Source organism: Barbus barbus, assembly GCF_936440315.1.
Source record: "Barbus barbus genome assembly, chromosome: 25".
Taxonomy (NCBI): domain Eukaryota; kingdom Metazoa; phylum Chordata; class Actinopteri; order Cypriniformes; family Cyprinidae; genus Barbus; species Barbus barbus.
The window spans coordinates 28668285-28691428 of record NC_136753.1 but is presented as its reverse complement, the minus strand read 5'-3'; the positions used below and the strand labels follow the sequence as shown (position 1 = coordinate 28691428).

The 23144-nt window shown below is 36.4% G+C and overlaps 2 protein-coding genes across 2 annotated transcripts in view; one reads left to right on the top strand and one right to left on the bottom strand.

Moving 5' to 3' along the window:
- Nucleotides 1-22886, bottom strand: part of LOC306844682 (replication termination factor 2-like) — a 43738-nt gene extending 20852 nt beyond the window's left edge. The window contains exons 1-5 of the mRNA XM_079376992.1: nt 22685-22886; nt 21790-21884; nt 19975-20068; nt 18864-19003; nt 11379-11457 (exon numbers count right to left, since the gene is read on the bottom strand). Of these exons, the coding sequence (XP_079233118.1) occupies nt 11379-11457; nt 18864-19003; nt 19975-20068; nt 21790-21884; nt 22685-22753 (477 nt within the window). The 5' untranslated portion in view covers nt 22754-22886. The remainder of the gene's footprint in view (nt 1-11378; nt 11458-18863; nt 19004-19974; nt 20069-21789; nt 21885-22684) is intronic.
- On the top strand, nt 138-9985 carry LOC306844995 (beta-1,3-galactosyl-O-glycosyl-glycoprotein beta-1,6-N-acetylglucosaminyltransferase 7-like). The gene is made up of 4 exons (XM_079377474.1): nt 138-355; nt 5106-6092; nt 6249-6344; nt 7811-9985. The coding sequence occupies exons 2-4, from the start codon at nt 5141-5143 to the stop codon at nt 8062-8064; spliced, it is 1302 nt and encodes a 433-aa protein (XP_079233600.1). The 5' UTR covers nt 138-355; nt 5106-5140; the 3' UTR covers nt 8065-9985.
- Nucleotides 22887-23144: the final 258 nt, after the last annotated feature.

Genomic DNA, 23144 nt, shown 5'->3' with positions numbered 1-23144 from the left:
AGATGAAACTCCATGCTTGACGACAAAATGATTCTCGTGAGATAAGGGTGTTAAAAAGCAAAGGAGGTGCAAAATACAGCAAGGGCTGGGCCAACCGTTTTTCACCTCCTCACGCTCCTCCTCCTCCCATAGGGAGTGTTACTGAGTAGCCAAACCCCACAGTCGCACATGCAACAACATCATAACACCCTGAGCAGTTTCACTCTAAAGACAGACGCACTGACAGTAAGCACTCGGCAGGGATTTCAGCTCATGGAGGAGCCTTTTAGACAAGAGGTCATGCGGATGATAGCGCGTTTGTGAATGTTTAATCCCATTTCCTATTTAAAAGAGTGGAAACGGCTTGAGCTGAAAGGTAAGCACACTCTGACTCATGGATTTATTGGCCTGTGTCTAATGCACTTGTTGTTTATGCTTCAGAAAACCAAAACATGTGTAGGGGAGAGCCTGTAAAGAGCTTTCATTTTACTTTTTAACCGCAAAAAAAAATCTAACGTATAATGTATAAAGGCTGGTTATATTGTCAGAGTTGAAAAAAATAATATTTTCTCCATCAGCATTTTGTTGGTGTACCAGTCTGTTACTCTTGAAGCCTGAGGTTTGATTGTACACTTGTTATCTTAGCTGGTGCTTTAGATCATTTGCTATCTGACAACTACTGAGACATTTAGAAAATGAATCATCTTTCGATAAAAAAGCATGTAAAGGCACTGAGACTGTATCAAAGCATATATACTAAAGTTCAGCAAGTGGTTAATATATAGCATTGTGATTAATACAGTAGTGCCACTGTATGTCTGGAATGAGTTTAAAGTTCAAGTTCATGTTCCTTTTAAACACTTCCTTAATCGATCAATAGTCAAGACGTCCTAGACTACAGAACTATATACATGTGCGTTACTTGATTTCAGATTACTTTTCAATTTACGCTTGATGTAAAATTTTCCACTAAAGTAGAAGTTGCTCAAGTTTTCTTTAGTAAATGGTTTGTTTGCCGAGTCACCTGAGCAACTGTTCTTACAATTGGCCCATAACCATTCATGATAATGTAATTCCTAAAAAGGTTATCAGCTAAATGGTGAGTACATAAAGTGTCAGGTTGGATTCTTTCTATCATCACTCTGTACAAAACAACAACAACAGTCAATATAGTCTAATACAGCCATCAGTTAAAGTCATCGTTACAATTAATTATGTTAGCCCCCAAAAAAACGTGCATCAACATCCTTATGCTAAAATTTGGTCAAGAAGATAAATTTAGAAGACTTTAATAATGTAAAATGTTTTATAACTTGTGTTTTTCACAGTTTAACAACTATCCCCCGGTTTCACATACGAGGCTTAAGTCTAGTCCCAGACTAAAATGTAAATCTGAGCTGTTCAACTGAAAGAAAATTGCACTGACTGACCTTAAAACATGTCAGTGCCTTTGTATTGTCTTAAGATGCACAGCAGTAATGTTTTTTTCTAAGGCATGTTTATAAAAATTACTTAAACGTCCTACTTGAAATATGACCTAATCCTGGTTTAGGCTAAGCCCCGTCTATGAAACCGGGCCTATATTTCTAAAATAGGATGTTGATGATGCATTTCATAAGAAAAACATTTGTTTTCTACCTAGAAGCATTAAGCAAAACCACAGCATCCTGCCACATTCATCTATTTTCTGCCGAAGTTGAAATGCTCCCATTGCACGTAACCAAAGAACTGATGAAGAAAACGAAAATAGAATAACAAAAATACACACTAAAATAAATTAATAAAATAGAAAATATAAAAATAAGATTAAAAACTATAATATTCTCACAACAATAGTAAAATAATATTACAGTATAATGCTCTTAAAACATGTCACGTAATTTTTTCACTTAAAAGCATAAACATTCTTAGCAAAATAAATTGTTAAATCATTTTAAACTGTTTTATCATTACATGTCACTGAAAACTTAAGTATACTCAAAAGTATTTCTTTTTTTTTTGTTGCAAAACACCGTACTTTAAGCAAACCACATTAAAATTTTTAGTGAAACTCAGTCACGCCTTCTAAGGAACCATTATGTCATACAATGCTGTTAAAATCTCATCACACCATGTTTTGCAATCTTCTGGATGCCTTTAAACTAGAATTGATTTGATTTGAATATCTTAAACTCGAGCTAAAGTGTAATAGGTCACACACTGTACACACTACATGATGCTGATAGAATGGTGTGCTTTTCATTCTTTAAGGTGACGATGGACAATGTCAGCGTGTTTTATAAACCCCTGAGGGTTCATTAAACGACTTAGCAAAAGCAATATCCAAAACTCATTTGTGTCCAGCAACTGGGACCCCCAGCAGTGAACGCAGCTCTCTAGGGTGCAATTAAAAGGAAACCCAAGGGTTGCTGCGCTTAGAAAAGAGTGACACAACAACAGAGTTACATCCAGGTGGGAAAAGACTTTTGTACCTTCATAGAGATGTATAGGCAATCGGCATTACTCTCAAATTGTATGGTAGGGGACCACACCATTATGCGTCATTATGAGAGTCAACAAATGCTCTTGAGTAATGCAGACGCCCGTTCAAAAAAGTTTGTCCATGTATGTAATGATATGATCAATTCTGTCCATGACTTCACATCACCGCTGAGACGGAGCCACCCAAAACATGTGCTCTAAAACTCCTCTGAATTTCATGTAGTGACATGATTCACCTTAATGTCATTGATAAAAAATTATAAGCATTATAAGTATTTCAAACATCTAGATGTGTAGATATTAATTTTAAAAAATGAGTTTAGCTAAGATAAAGTAATAAACAATGCTTTTATGGCACTTAATATTAATGCGGTTAATGTTAATACATATAATGGTAACATTTCAAGCTGTAAATAAACATAATACAACGTAGTTTGAATGAACATGATGCAATAATTAATCAATATTAACTGTAACCTAGATAAATTAATGCTGTAAAAAACAGTTGTTTATTACTTGTCAATATATAATGCATTAACTAATGTTAATGGTTATTGGTAAGTGTTAAGGGCTAGTTCACCCAAAAATGAAAATTCTGTCATTAATTACTCACCCTCATGTCGTTTCAAACCCATAAGACCACTCATCTTCAGAACACAAATTAAGATATTTCTGATTCATCCCACGAGCGCTCAGACCCGCCATAGACAGCAAGGGTCCTTACTAGGGGTCGACCGATATGTGTTTTTCAGGGCCGATGCCGATACCGATTATTACAGACCAAGTAGACCGATAACCGATATATTGAACCGATATATATGCCTGGTGTAAAAATGAAAATGAATGTCAAAATTAAGAATAACAAGGGCTCTGACAAAAATGGCCCTTGTTATTCTTAATTTTTTACAAATTCAGTGTAGTGGATTGTAATTTATTGCAACTTGTGCAAGGTCTGCTGCTGCCTTTGAGAGATAACTGATGCGTGATGAAGCAGCACCAGTTAGCAAGCGCTTTCGGTGTGAGAGCGCCTTTAGTCTTCCACGTTGATTGGTCGGCCTCCTGACTCTCAACAAATCAGATGCGCGGTGGGCGGAGACTGCTTTAGGCCACAGAGTGGTGAGTTCCGACAGGCTGCATCAGAGCCAAATAGCGCGTTTCAAAATTAAATAATTTTATCGGCACATCGGTTTTGAAAATGACCGATGCCGATTATCATAAAAATGCTTAATATCGGTGCCAATAATCGGCCAGGTCGATAATCGGTCGACCCCTAGTCCTTACACGATCAAGGCTCAGAAACGTAGCAAGGAGATCGGTAAAATAATCCATATGACTTCAGGGGTTCAACCATAAATTTACGAAGCTACGAGAATAGTTTGTGTGGAAAGAAAATAAAAATAATGAATTTATTTAACAGTTCATCTCCTCTACGTCAGCGTAGCGCCATTTTGGACAATATCCGCTGGACGGAAACTGCGTACGCTCTTCTGTGTCAGCCGCACCGTGCGGATACGTCTTCTACATATATTTACGCTTTGATTTGAACGAAAACAGCGTATCTGGTATGCGGCTAACACAGAGGAGCGTATGCAGTTTCCATCTAGCAGATATTCTCCAAAATGGTGCTACAGGGTGACGCAGGGGAGACAAAGTTGTATAAAGTTGTTTTTTTTTTCTTTTGCACACAAAAAGTATTCTCATAGCTTTGTAAAATTAAGGTTGAACCCCTGATGTCACATGGATTATTTTAACGATCTCCTTAATGCGTTTCTGGACCTTGATCGTGTAAATATCCTTGCTGTCTATGGAGGGTCTGAGAGCTCTCAGAATGCATCAAAAATATCTTGAGGTCTTACGGGTTTGGAACAACATGAGGGGGAGTAATTAATGACAAAAATGTCCTTTTTGGGTGAACTACTCCTTTAATGATTCTGTGATACTGATTACCACAAAAACAATTTTGACTTGGGTAAAAGTGGGAAAGTCAAGCATATATTTGTTTAAAGTACAACAATTCTTTAGTAAAAATGTTATTAAACTGTGTATAAGCTCAAGACATTTTTCTTTTCTGAAAAAAATGAATATTTCATTCAGCAGGGATCTAATTCAATTCATCAAGAGTCAATAAAGACATTTATTGTGTTACTAAAGATTTCCATTTAAAAAATTTAAAAATGCTAAACTTTCTATTCATCAAAAAATCCAGAAAAATAAAATGCATCATGATCTCCCCATAATTATGAGGCTGTTTTCAACACTGATAATAATCAGAAATGTTTCTTAAGCAGCAAATCAGCATATTAGAATATTTCTGAAGGATCATGTGACACTGAAGACTGGAGTAATGATGCTGAAAATACAGCTTTGATCACAGAAATAGATTACATTTAACACACATAGGAAACATTACTTTCAAATTATAATATTTCACAATATTACTGTCATTTTCACTGTATTTTAAATCAAATAAATGCAGACTTGATGAACAGAAGAGACTTTTTTCACTTCATCAACATGATTAACGAACTGTTATGCCAGAAGGTTCTTGGTTCTGCTTATTTAATGATTAACAGAGGGTATTTGAGCACTTCCCCATGTTGTGACAATTTCCTCTCTTAATATTTTTCTCTTCTGCTCTGTTTCAGGAGGTCTGTAGCTGCTTTTCAGATGCTGGACTATTATGGTCCAGCTTGAGAACACCAAGTGCAGTTTTCTCTTCTGCCTTGGAATCTGCATCCTAATATGTTCCGCCATCTACCTGAAAGCCAAAATAGCCAACAACCCACTTCCTTCAACTGACATGAGCAGCCAAACCACGCCAGCCCCCAAAAGCTGTGACATTCTTCCACCTGCATCTCCTGGGTTTACATGGCAGCGAAAAGACTGTAAAAAAATCAGCTATGAGACCAAACCGGACACAAACTGCACTCTATTGCAGTCAGATCTGCACTTTATTACAGCGCCGCTGAGCAAAGAAGAAGAAGACTTTCCTTTAGCTTTCATAATCACCATACACAAAGAGCTGGAAACGTTTGTGCGGCTACTGAGAGCCATTTATGTGCCACAGAATGTGTACTGCATTCACATAGATGCTAAAGCGCCAGAGGAATACAAGACGAGCGTACAAAACCTAGCAGGGTGTTTCCCAAACGTCTTGGTGGCGTCCATTAACGTAAACGTGACTTATGCTGGCTTTTCCCGTCTGCTGGCTGACATCAACTGCATGAAGGACCTGCTGAAGTATCCTACAAAATGGAAGAGAGTTATAAATCTGTGTGGCCAGGACTTCCCAATCCAGACAAACCTGGAGCTGGTCCGGTACATGCAAGGACCTGAATGGAAAGACAGGAACATGACGCCGGGAATCAAGCAGCCACCCACTATGAAGTACAGGACTGAGTTTCAGTACGAGGAGGTACAGGGCACCCATGTGGCACCAAAAGGCAAGGGTCAAAAGAAGGGGCCACCTCCTCACAACCTGACAATTTACTTCGGTACTGCCTATTACTCCTTGACGAGACCGTTTGTGGAGTTTGTCCTCAATGACAAGGTGGCCAAAGACTTGCTGGAATGGTCTAGAGACACCTTCAGCCCAGATGAGCATTACTGGGTGACGCTGAACCACATGAAGGGTAAGTCAGAATGCAACAATCATGAGTACGTTTGCTTTAAAATGCAATGTTGACTGCAGTTCCAGTCAGTGATTAAGCCAGAAATATTGATGACAGAAAACTTCTCAGAAGCATGTGATCTCCCAATCATAAAAATGGTCTTGCATGTTTACTCAGAAGCACCTGGCAGTTATGTAGAAGGCGAATGGGAAGGTAATATTCGTGCAATCAAATGGAGGGAACAAGAAGGAACAGCACACCAGGGCTGTAAAGGTACGAGAATGTCAAGCGAACACTTTTTACGCTGACATAAGACCTATTCGGACGGGACTAGTTTTCTAAATTACATTTGAGTTTCGATTCTTATCACCTGACGTCTGTGATTTTCCTGTACCAGTTCGGACGGGACTAACATCGCCATGTTTGTTACAGAGGTGGGAGGGTCTGTTTTGGGCATCTGGGCATTTCAGAGATCACGCGCTCTGTATGCGTGCATTGCGTAGTCATTCGGATTGATTACCATTGGCTACCAAATGGCTAGTATAGCAAAATCACATTAATGTGTGGTTATTTTACTTTTACTTTAGTTACTTATTTGTAGTAAACCCGTATTTAATTTTCATAAAGGTACACGTAATTAAAACATTATGTAACTGAGTGCAGAAATTAACGCAAATAATTTTACCTGACGCTGAAATTACAATAGCCGGTTTTAACAGTTTACGTGCTCTGGCTCTTGATTTTATTATTATTTTTAAAAAAATTCTTTGACGGGAGGCAAATATATCAAATGTGCGCACGGTAAGAGTGTCTATGGTAATTCACGTTGGCCAAAACGCACAAGGAAATGCGTTGTGAAAAAACAAATTCACCAGCAATCACAGACATCGAATTCGGACGGGATTTTTTTTCTCAGAGGATCATTGAGTTTGCTGAAAAACAGTAGGTAATTTGCTCTGGAATTATTACAGAGGTTGTCTGAGAAAAACACAGACATGGCAGATTCGGACGGGATTAAAATCACCAAGTACGCCTGTGAAACACAAATTTCTCTAACGACCCCCTGTACAACTAGTCCCATCCGAATAGGGCTCTAGAATACGGTTTTATCAAAAGCAATTTGTCACAGAATCAACAATATTTCTAGTATACAATGCCACGTTTATCCATGGTTTCTGCAGGTTTTATGACGGCAAATGTAATATATTTTTGCTTTTACCTTTTTAAGACCAAGTAAAGTAAATTTAAGGAATAAATCGAATGGAGCAACGCATATTTTATATTGTGTAATTTCTTCACAATTAAATGTTTTTCCCATACACAATGGGTGTTTTTCCCCCTTATTTAAAGTATAAACTCACAATTTCTCAGAAAACAAGACTGATTATGTTCAGTTTGTATCTCACGTAAATATATCTTGATTTAAAGCTTAAGATATCGGTGTTGGAAAACAAAACAAAAATGCAGTGCATGTAACATTTAATGGAATGACTTTATGAATCCGATTAATTTCCTTTTTAGGCCTTAATTTGCAGAAGGGGAGAATTAGCACTAATTTTAAAGTCCCGAAGAAACCTTGTTATTAGAAAGCTTGATATTGCATTTATTTAAGACCGAGCCAATTGAGGCTTTTGCACAGAAATTTTAGCCATAGATCTTACCAACAGTCTGCATTTTCATTTAAACATAGGTCTGCAATCTTGTGTCTATGGATACCAAAACCGTTGTGTTTGTTTCAGGAAAATACATCAGGGATATCTGCGTTTACGGGATTGGTGACTTACCGTGGCTTATCGAAAAAGAGAGCATGTTTGCGAATAAATTTGAAACCGCAAACTTCCCAGAAGCCCTGGATTGTCTAGAACTGTGGCAGCGACATAAAGTTCTCCAACACGCTACAGTTCCCATACAACCATCATGGCATCTCACCACAGAGGTCAAAGTCATCAACAGCACATTTTTTACAATTTTAAAACCAGGGGACTGTGTCTGAGCAAACATCTATGAAAAGTCATAAAGAAAGTGAAATTCATACTTGTAAACTCCTACATGAATTCAAAACCCTGTAATTTGCATATCGAGGGTTGAGAACAAAAAGGGTGTAAAGCCCGATTCGGACGGCGATTTATTCACAGTGGAGGAGCAAGTTGAACGCGCTGCTCACGTGGCCAGTCACATGATTGTGCGCTGTAAGAAAAATTTATTTTATTTACAAATTTATTCTTCTTATTGTGTAAAATGTATTTAAAAATACTCATGTAAATGTATACATAAAATTAAGATATATACATCAAATGAAAGCTCTTAATGTGCTTTTTCTACTGGCAAAAGTATTGTCATCCATGAGTGTACAAATTTGTATTATAAACAATTGAAATCAGCACACAAAGTCAGATCAAACTATGGCAAAATGTTTTGTTGTCTCCTGTAAAGTTGGTGAAATGTCACTTACGTCATTCTGGTTCTCAACCCTTGATATATATCTAAGCAAACACTATTTCCTCTTGATGTCAAAGCACCACATGCACACAGTAGATATGAAGGAAGAAGTAACAGAAACCTCGCTGGAACATTTTCTGCTTTACTGTGTAAATGTGTTGAGTCAATATTCACGCCGCATGACAACGCAGCTCGCGATGTATAAATGTTGAAAACATGTGAACACTGATTGTTATGTGAGTGAAGTGTAATATAACTGTTGTACCGTTAATAGTAATCGTAATTTCTATTTATTTGAATTTACCAACTGCTGCATAATGCACTGTTTAAAGTGAATTATGAAGTTATGCACTTTAGTTAACACTGATGTAAATGCATGTCCCGCTGTACAGAACATAGAGACGGCGGCGCCAGAACTGCAGCTGATAGAATGTGCGCTGTAGCACGATACTACGATAAAGCAGATCGTGGAGACATTTTTATCGTCCAATATCAAAAATCGTCATATCGCACATAGCGTGATAATACTGATAACCGTGATAAATTTTGGTCACTATAATCATGATAAGAAATTTTCATACCGTTACATCCCTACTGCTATTACAATCAAAGCACACTATACTGTGATATACATAGTAACTAACCAAAAACTGTGAAAATATTGTCATTTTTTACTTACAGAGCCGATCGTTTAGTGAGCATCATTATGGCATGTCTTAATACTTTCATAATGTAAGCCACATATTTTCAATATGTAAATTTGTATGCAAATTATGTACACACGAACATCTGCTCAAGTCAATTTTGTTTTCAACATTGATTTTCTGACTGTTCATACTGTTCAGTTTTTGTGCTTCATTTTCAGTGCTGACAACTGCATTGAACTGATAAACCCCCAGCCGAACACATCAAGCACTTTCATTTCCATTGTGCTCTTAATAAATGTGCCTCTTTAGCAACTTGAATAGAAGACAATTCTCTGCTAACAACAATGTAAATTTTTTGACGCTGACAAAAGAACAAATTATAGCCATAAACATTTACATCATGACCCCTAATAGACATTTAGTCAAATAGATCACCACAAAGTGGTACTACAGCTGATGGTATATACTGCCATGTCTCATCCATTTACAATACAGACAAAAATGATTACTCGATTAGAGGAGAGATGTGCTGATACTTTATTCAGAGTTCACCTGGTGGACAGAAAGCAGGTGAGCAAGTACTACTCACACGTGAAAGTCTCCTAAGATATCTGTACTTGCATAAATTAAAAAGTTTATCATATGAAATCAAAAAGAAAATAAAAAGAAAATTTGGGTGAAAAAAACATGGCACCGATGCATAACTTTATGTCTAAAGTAATCCATATTTTTAGATTAGATATAAATTAAGATAAAAAAAAACGCTTATGTTAAAAATTTAATATATTACAATATTTATTTCAGCCCACAGTCCTCATCGAGTTGTGCAAAAAAAAAAAAGGTTGCAGCCTCCAATCTGGTCAGCTTTCCCTGGTGTTAAAGACAGAATGAAAAATGCCTATTCAAAACCTAGACACATGTAACGCAATACATAACCACAGGTTATGATTAATAGCACCAAGAATAGTTAAAAATTTGCTTGGAAATGGATAACCCTCAGAGGTTTATATTCTATATTCAAATACAGCTGATTGTTTGTCGACGCACAGCACGCCATGCTACTCTGACCTGATAAATCTGACCTGTTTATGCCTGTTTGGAGAAGAGATGGACTGCAGGATGCAGTTTCCCTATTTCCACCTTAATGCTCGGATTAATTGAGACAAATGCCACAGAGACACAGCAGCTAGCTGAGGCCTGAAACCAATTAGACTGAGGCAGGGGACTGGGAGGTTAATGATTCACTACTGAGAGTGAAAGACAAGTCGCACTCATTAGCCACGGTCCAACACTGTCCAATCACAAGCGTAAACACAGCAGAAAGAGCACGCATTACGAGAAAGGTGACAAATCACCTGGACAAAGAAAAACACAACCAGAGCTGCTGACTGCTTAACTCAGCGCTTATCTTCACCTACGATAACAACTCATTATCCACATCCGCATTTGAAACTGTCAAACTAGATAAATGTGAGAGACTAGAGTGTGAAATTGTGACTCACGGTCTGCAATGAATCACCTAAAAGTGTGCCACAGTATACTGTCAAAGTGGCCATCTTGGTAACCCTCCCAAACAGAAAATACAGTTTTAATATAGAAATCTGATTGTTAGTTAAACTTTAGTGCTATTAATACATTAACATATACCACTCAAAAGTTTTTATGTTTAATTGTTTTATGTTTTTGATTGTTATTTAATCACAAATACAGTAAAAACTGTAATATATATATATATATTTTTTTTTTTTACAATTAAAAATAGCTCTTTTCTATTGTAAATTATTTATTTCTGTGGTGCAAATTAGGAATAAAATAAGCAATATTTTTTAGGCTTGTTCAGGCTGTGCATGTGCATTAGCGTAAACATATTATAGACATAAGCTCTATGAAAAACTCATACTGCAAAGCAGGACAACAGATCAACAAAACAGCCTTTATGAAAAACTGAACGTTAACTGAAAACACATTAAGATCTATTGAAAACCATGATCTCTGATGTTTGATCGACATTTAACTAAGATTATGTATGTGGACAATTTTTATAAAGTAAACAATGAATTACATTATGCCTCTGGTCATTTATGGTCTAAGGTTTCAGGAACATTATTAACATACAGCTGCTGTAATAAAGCACCAATGCAAAGGCAAAAGGAAGAGATTAATAACAGGCCACAGAAACGTGAAAGATTGAAGAGAATCAAGAGCGCTGCTTTTCACCTACCTTATGGCAGATTTCAGTCTTCACCTCTCTAAGCGCTCGTTCGGAGAAAACACACCCACAGGTCGGCAGGTATAAAAACCTCAAGACAGTCAGAACAGAACTGATTACAACCACAAGAACCATCTTATGAAAACAGGAAATATCAAGAGAAATTGAACACATTTTCCACTTGGTAGCATTAAACTTTAAGCGAGTTTCTATAGGGTTTTTCCTTTCTGTTTATCACATTGTGTGCATAGCCACAGCGAACAGTCCTGATATTTTTACTGTGTTGGACTATATATGAATGGAAAATCCATTTACATCAAAATAGAGCAGCCACTTTAGTCACATTTTAAAATGTTATTAGATAACAAAATATCGAACAATGTGACTTCAATATTAAAATTATATTAAATATACATGTTATTATTATAATTAACTATATATACATTATTAAAAAAATATAGTTAATAAAAATACAATTGTTCAATGTTTGGATTCATGTTTCTTAACTTTTGATTTTAAAAATATGTTTGTAAATACTGAAATTAGCATCAATTAATGTATTGAACTACTATTAACCATTTATTTGTAACTATATTTAACTATTACTATTTATTTATAAACTAAAGCTTAGTGCAAAATGTCATCAAGTTAGTTTAGAGAAAAGCTCTAGCAGAACTAGTATTAGATTCCATTCTTTTGTTTATGATATTTTCATCATAATCTAAACTAACAATACATAATATTTTTACTGCATTTATTAATATAGCAATGTAATGTATACATTTAAAAGCATTTCAATAAATGTATAATTTCAAATTGTATAAATTAACTAGGGATGCACCGATACCGATACTTTTTCCAGTACTCGCCCGATACCGATACTTTTATTTTTGGTACTTGCCGATACCGATATTTTCATTGCATTTGTACATTTTTTTAAATATTGGGTACAGAAACCAAGAGAGTATGTATAAAGTTAATTGGTTAACTTCATTTATCAAATAAATACAGTCAAACCAAAATTTATTCAAACACCTTTAAAATTTCTCACATTATCACGGTTTATTAGCTATAGTTTAAATGGTAATAAAATATGACAAGAACTCAGATTAAAACTGTGTCTGAACAAATTCAGCTTGATAATGTCAGATAACTTTGATAGAAGGGTACATAATGGATTACAATCAACCAAACATTATACAGACAGCTGTTAGTATGACAATATTTACACAACTATAAACACTCTGTCGGGCCGCCCTTAGCCTTAATGACAGCCTGTAGTCTCCTGGGCATGCTGTAAACCAGTTTCATGCAAACATGAACTTCATTTTTTTTCCCAGACTCGGTCTGAATAATTTTTTGTCCCAAATTTGTATCAATTTTACTGGTAGTCCACTGTATGAAGAATTTTTGGTTATAATATGTCACAGTTTACTTTATTTTGATTTGACTGTATAATATCTATATGTATAATAATGTATAACCACTAGAAGGTTCTGACTGTGTTCAGAAACGATTCGATGGCATTTTGTTTTCATCTTCGCTCCATGTAATACCTAAAGGAAGTGTTCTTAAACGCAATACTGCTTTGTTCGCGGAGTTCACGGGGATCAGCTGTAATTCAGCTTTTCCGTATAAAGCGCCGCCTGCTGTCAGAGAGTGGATTTACAGACACTTATTTACATTCAGCCTGAGTGCAGTTTCTGTCTGGCCAAAAAATGGACCAAATTTGCATGCCCTGCTGTAAATTAACCGGTTGATGAAAAACAAGCTTTTTACAGCTTTTACACTTCTACACATTTGAACAATTCAGATAAGCTATATAGAATTATTTATGGAGCAGATAAAATACATATAATCATTTATTAATCAATTATCATTTTGACTTAACCCTTTTCTTTAAAGGCTGAAATGTGAGGTTTACCTTTATATTAAACATTTTCAAAGCTTTATTTGAACATTTACATTATTTATTTGAACATGCTATTAAACTGGTGTCAGTCAAGTTGTCATTTAAAATCCAGACCTCATTGGTAATGTTATTGTTTTAGTGATTATGCAAATAAAAAGTCATTTTATTAGCTGTTTGTTGATTTTTAAGTATAAAACTTGAAGTGATTTATGTGTCGGTACTTTTTGAACATCTCCAGCACATTTTAACAATACCGTGATCATTTTGGTCACTATAATCGTGATAAGAAATTTTCATACCGTTACATCCCTAGTGTATCCGTACTGATGCATTCAAAATCATAAAAGCAACTATTGTGGTCATACTGGAACACCTTATCAACAAAAAGCTGAAGGAACTCTGCCTCAGTTGTGCGGTGGATCATCCTAGTCAGCTTAGACACTCCTGTTTGTTTGAACCCAGCGCCTATTTCTTTGACGCATACTTTGAGGAGCTAACACGTAGTCTGGTAAAGCCTGAGCTTAAACACATCATAGCTAAAACACTGAACCGATTCGGTTTAAGGATTAGTCCTCACAGGATCCAGGGTTCGGTGGATGCTATACTGTGCGAGCTACGTGACGAAGTTTACATTGTGGAGAAGCTTCGTGAAGTCAGAGAAACAGTTGTGGATGTTGCCAGCGAACAGATTGTCTATGACGCAGTGGACTGCTGGAAGGGCAGTGCACACACTGGACAAGCATAACATTACCATGGGGAACGGATTGGTGTGTTAATGTTCTGACAAAATGTATATTTAGACAACGTATTAGATGTGAAATGACCAACTTACTGTACAAGATCATTGCTGACAATCCTGATGTGTCCTTACCAGTAAATGGATGTGCTGTTGATGCTAAACGTTTTACAATCCTCAAGAAACAAATGGCTGTTGTAAGAGGCGTGTACAATGATTGGACTGATGTTATGCGTATGTGTATTAATTCCAGTGAGTCGATTTCTGTAACCATCATAAAAATACTAGACCTGATGACTGAATGTGGTAGTAGTATTAGAATTGCTGACATTTTATGTATGTGTACATATGTAACAGACCTATGTGTGGCGTTGATTTCAAGAAATTATCAGACTAATGTTTGTGAGATTATTGAAACTCTGATTGACTATGTGATTGAGACAAAATTGTAATGTGTGTAAAGTTTCTTCAGTACATCGATGATGTTTGAAATGGTTTTTGATAAATAAAAAACAGTTCACTTAAAGCCAAGGTGTTATTCTTTTCTAGACTCTGGAGTGACAATATGTCCGAACAGACACTGAAAAAGATTTACTATACGCCTTCTAACCCGGGGGCTTTAGGTGGTATAAAAACGATTGAAAGATGCCGTTTTAAAGGAAACAGGTCTTCGCTTAACCGATAAACAGGTTTCAGACTGGCTAGCTGGCGAGGATGCATATACACTACACAGGATAGACCCACTAAAATACAAAAGGAACAGGGTTTTTGTCTACGGTATTGACATGCAGTTCCAGGCAGATCTGGTTGATATGTTGGCATATGCTAAAGACAATGACAACAACCATTTTCTGTTGACATGCATAGATCTCTTCAGTAAATATGCATGGACACGTGTGTTAAAAAATAAGAGCGGGCGGAGGTGGCTAAGGCTTTTGAATCCATATTGAAAGAGGGTTGAGTACCGCAGAAATTACAAACAGATAAAAGAAAACAAGTTTTTTAACAAGCATTTCCAAAACATAACAAAAAAGTACAACATCTTACATTTTGCAACAGACACAGACTTAAAAGCTAGTATTATAGAACGCTTTCACCAAAGCTACAAAGGTAGAATGTTTAGGTATTTAACAGCTACAAACTCCAGACGGTACATTGACATACTATAAGTATAAGATTGGTGACACAGTTAGAATCTCTAAAGTAAGGGGTCCGTTTGCAAAAGGATATGAGAAAAACTACACAGAAGAGTTTTTCACAGTAAAAGCATGCATCCCAAGAGATCCTCCTGTCTATAGACTCTGCGTTTACGATGGAGATGTTATCGACTGTGTTTTTTATGAGGCTGAATTGCAAAAAATATCTGTGAGTAAGAACAAAACGTTTAAAATAGAACAAATTTTGGACAGGAGGCGAGAAGGCCGATCAACAAAGGTTCTGGTCCAGTGGGTAGGATGGCCTTCAAAATTCAACGCATGGCTGGATGAGAAAGACGTGGTAGATGTGCAGACGCCATAAAATGAAAGCACGCAAAGGTGTGTACATATTCATTTAAAAAACAACCATGTCTGAGGGTGGTTTTTACCTGACGTTACCCTGCAATGAATCGTTAGCTGTTTATCCGAAAATTATTATTTCTAGTTATAGAACCATGCTGGCATGCACAAGCACTAGGGCTGTATACCTTGGAGAACCTGGCGATACGATACATACCTCGATACACAGGTCACGATTCGATACGTACCTCGATACAGAGCTGTCTCGATACGATTTGATACAATGTGACACGATTCGATACGATTCAATAAAAATACATGGGCCAGAGCCAATTAGTTAATGCTGAACACATTTACTCAACAAACAGAACTCTGCATTTTTCTTCAATTTATTGAAGACAAAAGTGCATTATAACAAAGTGCATTTTGCTTAAATATTTGCAACTTTAAGTGCTCTGATTAATTATACACAAATTGTATTAATCTGGAAATTACCACAAGTCAACATTTAACTTTCCAAGGGTACAGTCTGAGCTCACACAAGCACAAAATCTTCTTCTTATTATTCTTAACTTCTTATTAAATCTTCTTATAATTATTTTTTGTGACACCATGTACTGCCATAACATATTTCACTATGAAATCACTTAAATGCTACATCTTGCTTTAACATTTTCCATGAGTTTTTTGAAACTCGCGGGCGCCGCTGCGCCTCCTAATGGCTGGGCGGAGTATCGATACTAAGGGCTAGAATATCGATACTGTATCTTTTTTTATTAGATCGGTATGTATCTAAGAATCGATATTTTGAGCACACCCCTAACAAGCACTGCTCTCAACCACTGCCAAGTATCCGATCGATCGTGTGAGTGTAAAAAACATTTCCTAAGAAAACGTATTCTTAGGAACTCTACCAAAATCTATTGTTCTAGCTATGCTTGATAACGATGCCTTTACAGGGTCCTATAATAAAAACCCATTCGCATTTAAAAATTATGATTTAGAATTTTTGTCTATTTATTTGGATGGTCAACAATTCCCTGCAAAGCCTCTGCAACCTGATTATGGGGGTGGCTCTGCAGTGTGTGAATTCTACCAATTAGCGTTGGCTTCTGGAAAACATCTCAAAAGCCAAGCTCTATCTATTGATAGAGAGGACTTTTTGCACGGTTACACCCTCTATGCCTTCAATCTTTCGCCAGCACGTGTCACTTATCAAATCTGGGAATATTAGACTTGAAGCGCGCTTCAGACAGCCTCTACCCCGTACAATTAACCTTATTGTCTATTCTATTTTTGATTAAAATAATATAATTTGGAAGCCGATAACATCTCCACAAGCAAGTCATTATGACTCAGAATATTAGAGCGCGTTACACAGCCTTGTGTGAATCAGTGCGACGCGGGCCACGGAGAACACGCCGATGCTCTGCTACAGGACTCAACGACAGAGAAGGCCGGTGCAGCGCTGTTTTAAAAAAAAGACAGGCTGTTTGAACCAGTGATTTATTTTTTTTCGCGTCTGTAGATGTATTTAATCTGAGATGAAGCAAATATATTTGTGCGGGAATTTCTCGCATTATAAAAGTTAAACTTGCGGGAATGGTTTAAATTATGCGCGATCCCCGCAATCCCGCGCCGAAATTCAAGCCTTGGACTTAATGCGTAACGTCAAATCCTTTTTATTTCTCACAATAGTATCGTTATGTGTAAGAATATGCCGGCTGTCATCCAGCCCCCTCACATAATGATCTACAAGACCGATCATCGAATCTAATGTGATGACTTCAGAGTTTAAAGAATTAAGCGTTATCCCTTTCACTTTCATACACACCTTACCCTTAGCTGTTACAAACCCATAACCTTTGGGTCCAGATGTAACAAACAGGGTAATGTGGTCGCCGGGTCCGACTTCGTCAGTAAGATCACCAAGATAGAGACCTAGCGGCGGTTCATATTCGCCTTCTTTTGATGTAAAGACAACACTGTCCGTATCACAATAAAGTAGTCTATCCCCCAGCCTATCCATATCTAAATGTGCATGGGCTGTTGTAAAAGCACAGATAAAGACATTGATGTCACGAGTCGAAATGGTAAGCGTAAGAACACTGAACAATTGCAACAGTGTCTGACACAAATGAGAAATGTGTGATGTGCCAAAAATGTATTGTGCAAACTGTTCTGGTTCTGTAAGTATTTCAGTTGTAGGCAGCCCTTCACGAAGGCAGAATCGTCCCCAAAGTGCGTTTAAGACCAATTTCATTATAGATCTGAGCGCTGGGTTCGAAATGATCTTGTCTGCATTCAGCTTAATCCCTTCTTTCTCAAAGTAATCTCTGATGTAAGATTCTTTGTCAGCGTTTGTCACCACATCATTTGGAAACACCGAACTCTCCTGTTTGAACTGTAAAATTGTTTTAAAATAATCACAGAATAGTGTTTCTGATCGCTGGGGGAAATGCCAGACCTCATCCACTTTCACTACAACATAACCTTTTTCAATAGCTTTTAGCACCTCGATGCTTACCCAGCAACCTGTGATGGCTCTTTCCTTACAGGGTAGTATCTGGTTTTGTTGTTCTGCACACAACCTACAAAGTGGGAATGTACATGTTTTTTTTAACGCGATGTGGTAGTACCGGATGAAGTAGTTTTCGGGGTGGTAGCATCGTAGCTTTGATAAGACCATAATAATTTTCAAGATTATCAAAATCTTTGAAAATTATTTGTGGATGCCCAGCCTGGCAATATGGGTAGAGACTTGTCAAATCTGTATAATCTGACATCTGTATATCACCTCCCTCGGCCTTATGGTACAGCTTGAACGCGTTAGTTCGGCCACCGTACAATGCTTTGCGTGGTTTCAATCTCTCTGGGTGTTTGTAGGTGGACATACATGCAATCACGTCAGCATCGGATTGTGTAGCACGGTTCCAGTCACATTCCCACATGCATTCTGTTTGTAAATTGTATGCATTCTGCAAAATTTCAATTTTGTCATCAAACTGTCTTTTGAGAAGACCATAAGGCACTCTTAATAACGGATTTAAATAATTTGGGTTATAACAACGCTCGCAACCATGGAAAAAGCATTCGCTAAATTCTAATGCTTTTTTACTACTACTGTCACCAATAGTTTTGTTGTGTTCTTTTCTAAAAGTTTCCAGAACACCAAATGTCTTTCAGAAGAATCCACCAATGATTAGCTCGCTTAAAGTTGAGTTGCACATTGCACTGAGTATACTAACACCACACACTTCTTCTTTAACGGCGGTGTTTCTCACTAAAGCATGATTCATCAATGCTGTGGTTGCAAAAGGCAAAAGCGGTGCATGAACAAGATGTGGTCTTACTTGTGCTTTCCGTTCATCTCCAGACCAACCACAGGACAGATGAACATGGCGCAATGCATGTCTTCATAACAGTCTCCTTTAATGTTGCGCCTCTCACCCTCCCACGCCGGGTTATCTGTCAGATTCAGCTCCTTCACGTCCTGTCAAACACACCAGGCTTATTAGATTTAACTAAAACCATTAAAAGAAATTGTTATATAAAATAATAGAAATATTAACTAAAAACTTTTTTCTTCATCTAGTTGTCAAGGCAAGATTTAGGGTGTACTAAAATAGCTAAAACTGCATCAAATTAAATCAACAAAAGTGATGAAAAGAGTTTATATGCATAGAAATCATATTAAGTAAATTGTTTAAAAGCAAATAGTCTACTTTAATGTTTCAAATAACTTTTGTGAAAATAAAATCAAAATACGGGTAAAATAATGTTCCATCATATAGTATAAGTGATCATACTACATTTTATTATATTTTAAATGACTTCTAGCTGACAAATGGGATCTAAATAATAGTGGCAAAGATCTGTGATGAATTAAAATTACAATTAATTAGCTTTTAGGGCTGCACTGTGATCCTTAATAGAATATATTAAATAGAAAATATTGTGACATTTTAGTAGATGGCTTCTGTAAATCACTGTAAATATATATGATAGTAATGGAAAATATAAAATAAAAACTAACTAAAAGTATTAATAAAAACTATGACAGTATCTCAGTGACTACCCTTACATGTGCACCGATAATGCGATTCTTTCCAATAATCAGAAAACTTAATTGCAGTTAGATATTAACATGACATAAGCAAACATTTTCACTCCAGTTTACATGCAGTTTTTTTTCCACTCGTCATACTCCACATATTTTAATGTGATTACGGTTACTATGATTATGAGCTTAACTGCATCAGTTTGAAGTATTGCGTTTACATGAGGTAAAGCTTAATTGCAATACAGCCAAAATGCCTTAAAAGTGCATTATGAGGGTGCATGTAAACACAGTCAATGATGAAATTAAACCATACAGTTTAAACATCATGTGCAGGCATATAACCGCACTTTCCCACACGCTGTCATTTAGAGTATGATGATCATTCGTCTGTGTTTACTGACCTTGATGCTACGGATGTGTGTAACAACCTCAACGTTTGGCCTCTCCGCTGATTTATCCAACAAGTACTCAATGATCGCATCTTTATTATACAGTCTGGTGGAAGAAAAATGATTTTAAGCAGAAAATGCAAAATTCACCATGGTTTCACTACTATAGTATCATTGCTTTGGCAGAAATATTGTAAACACATACTAAATACTGGCAATAATATTTTTAGTACAGATAATACCATAATTGTTCACACTGATTCATGCATCACGAGTGAAATTCAGCAGAATGGATTTAAATATGGTAAAATATGCCAACCAGAGCTGTTGAATTCAGCACTCTTATTGGTCGCTAAAAGACGCTTATTCAAAACAATTCAAATTCTATTGAAAGCTGTGGATCTTTTTCATGAGGATCCATCCATGGTGGTTAGTCTGATCTTATTTCAGATACCAGTTATACAAAGGTTGGTTGTTATGCGATAATAATGGTAAATCTAAACAACAGAGGTTGTGTAAGGCAGAAAGTCATTATCGGTCAAAATAAATCCCATTTTCCCATTTGATTTTGTAAAAATAACCATCTGACGATAATTACGTTGCACTGATCCTGCTTATCATATGGTCACTTACTGAATAAATAAATAGCAACTGCTTTAGCTAACGGTATATCACCTTTATAAGCAAAAACAGGCACAATTTAGGGATGGGAAGATTCTCAGATTCGCTCGGTACATCGGCATAAAAAGTTAACGATGCTATGCATCAGTTTAAAAAGTGTGCATCGGGTACAAGTTGGCATTTATGTTGCGATGCATCGTTTCTAACATATTTGCATCGGTAAAAAACGATTTACTTATATATAATTACTAGTGGATGTGCTATACTTTCTTTATTTAGAAAGTGACCAATATTTTATATGTAGTTTGATTTCTCCTCTCTAAACTGTTTCTCAAGCGCGTTCTCTCATCACCACTGCTGCGTGAATATGACGAATCACAACACTGCAGAGACCTGAGGAAAAGTCCAAAACCTAACCTGAAATAACCTAACAAATCAATCGGCTGCACGCTAAACAGACAGAGTGCAATCGAATAGGAGTGCAATAATTCTGAGTAAAATATACATTTTACTGAAATATTTGTTGTTGGACATTAAATGTGTCTTTTGTAGAATTTTTTGCAAGAGTTTTTTAAAAATAAGTGTATTTTTATGATAACAGTGACTGTAAAGGGACTATTGTAATAGGTAGCCTAAATCAAATGTAGCTCAAATGAGTTAATGTGTTTCTTACAGCAGTTAAAACTTTTAATTTAGTTATTTTAATGCTTTAAAGAGCAATTTTAATGTTCTGCTATCTGTTCTGCTAATTATAAAAAGAAGTCAAAAAACAGCATGTAAGAGAGTCAGTGGTAATATCATTGTGTTCCTGTTAGTCAGTGTTAGAGGAACTCAGCTTAGCCTGACAGTTAGTCTGCTTTATACCAGGTTAGTTTCCCAGCATAAGTTGCCACAGTGACTAACCTTGAAGCAAATCATTTGACAATGAATCAGATTTACTGAAACAAGCCTGGCTTATTTGGTTAACTTGTTTTATGAAACAAGCCTCGAGGCATTAAAAGTGATCATATTTTCTGCATTGCATTGAGTTGAATCGAATCGGAATTGGATCGCACTGCATCGTAATAGAGGTGAATCGAATCGCATCAGTAGCTGCTTCATAAGTATCTTTAATGTATCGTATCGTAGGTTATGCATCGAGATGAGTATCGTATCGGCCTGAGTCATGAGATGCACATCCCTAATGCACATAATTTAATAACGTACCTGCCCAGCTCACAGGCGACTATGGGCCGCTTCAGCTTCTCCTGACTCAACGCACAGTACTTCCATTTGGCAGCAAGTTCTGCATTTTTATCAACCTGTAGAACAAAAAAGGTCAGATTTATGAACCACAACAATAAATGTCTGGTTTATGAGGGCCCTACATAAAAATATTTAGGGCATTTAAGTAATTGCAATTAATGCAAATGTAAAATGCATTCACAAACAGCCTTAGTACAGATTCAATAAACTGATGTTGTAAAGTTTGCAAGCAGAAAAAAAGCTACATGTTTACAGAAATCAATTCTAAATGTTATATTATACTTTAATATTAATATATTTAACATCCAATATATAATATTTTAGTTGTGTGCATGTTTTTTGTCTAAACTTGAAAGATTTATTTGTGAATTGCATTGCATTTCTTTGCATATTCATAAACCCTTATGAAAAATATCTGTACTTTTTGCAAGGGTTTATGAATATGCAAATAAATTAAATCATGGTAGTTCAATATTTAGGACGGTGCTGCACAGTGATACTGTAATAAATTAGTAAATAGAATTTCAAGAAATACCATGGTACTACAAAGTAAACATGGTAATACTGTGATAATCTGAAACATGCCATGGTATTGAAATTGATGTACCATGATTTAAACACTATTTACATTAGCACGGTAGTAAGTTAGCATAGTGTACTACCTAAACACCATGGTTCGTGAGTTTCAGTACTATAACATGTTTATGTCCAGAAAATAAGGGTGTATTTAAGACACATTCAGTCATGCTTAGTTTATTGAAATTCTTTAACATGAGATGTTAAACTCATGAGCTATTGACATACTAATTTCATGAGGTTTATGACAATAATCGAGCGTTTAGCGCAACGTCTTCACCTTTTCAACCTTTTTCGGTCCTTTAACCAGTTCGTGTCTTTTGGGGATGGTCCCACCGTCGCATCCCATGCTGAAAATACGATTCACACGGTTTTACTGAGAGAACTTGAACTGAAGCTAAATGGCAAAACTGTAAACAACCAAGGAGCTTCAGCGAAGAGCGTCGGTTTGCGTTTATTTTCCAGATGCCGCCGCCTACAGGGCGACTTAAACATTACACCTCAGTTACATGCTGTTTCAGACAGAGACCACTAGATGGCGACATGACTGCAGCGATCGTTCACAAACGGTTAAATGACTACATTTTGGAGCTAAAATAAAATCTTTTTCAGAAATATTATTCTTTAGTTATTTATCCTGACATAAGACACTAAGAAAAACGGTTATTTGAAATGAATACCAAATATACCATAATACCACCAGCACAGCTGACAGGGAACGTGTCCTGAACATACAGTAA

What these genes read in the sequence shown, in the direction of transcription:
- LOC306844995 (XM_079377474.1), top strand. Translation starts at nt 5,141, where the DNA reads ATGGTCCAGCTTGAGAACACCAAGTGCAGTTTTCTCTTCTGCCTTGGA. An exon ending in GACGCTGAACCACATGAAGG is followed by an intron (nt 6,093 to 6,248) that starts GTAAGTCAGAAT and finishes ATGTTTACTCAG; the next exon opens with AAGCACCTGGCAGTTATGTA. An exon ending in AGCACACCAGGGCTGTAAAG is followed by an intron (nt 6,345 to 7,810) that starts GTACGAGAATGT and finishes TGTTTGTTTCAG; the next exon opens with GAAAATACATCAGGGATATC.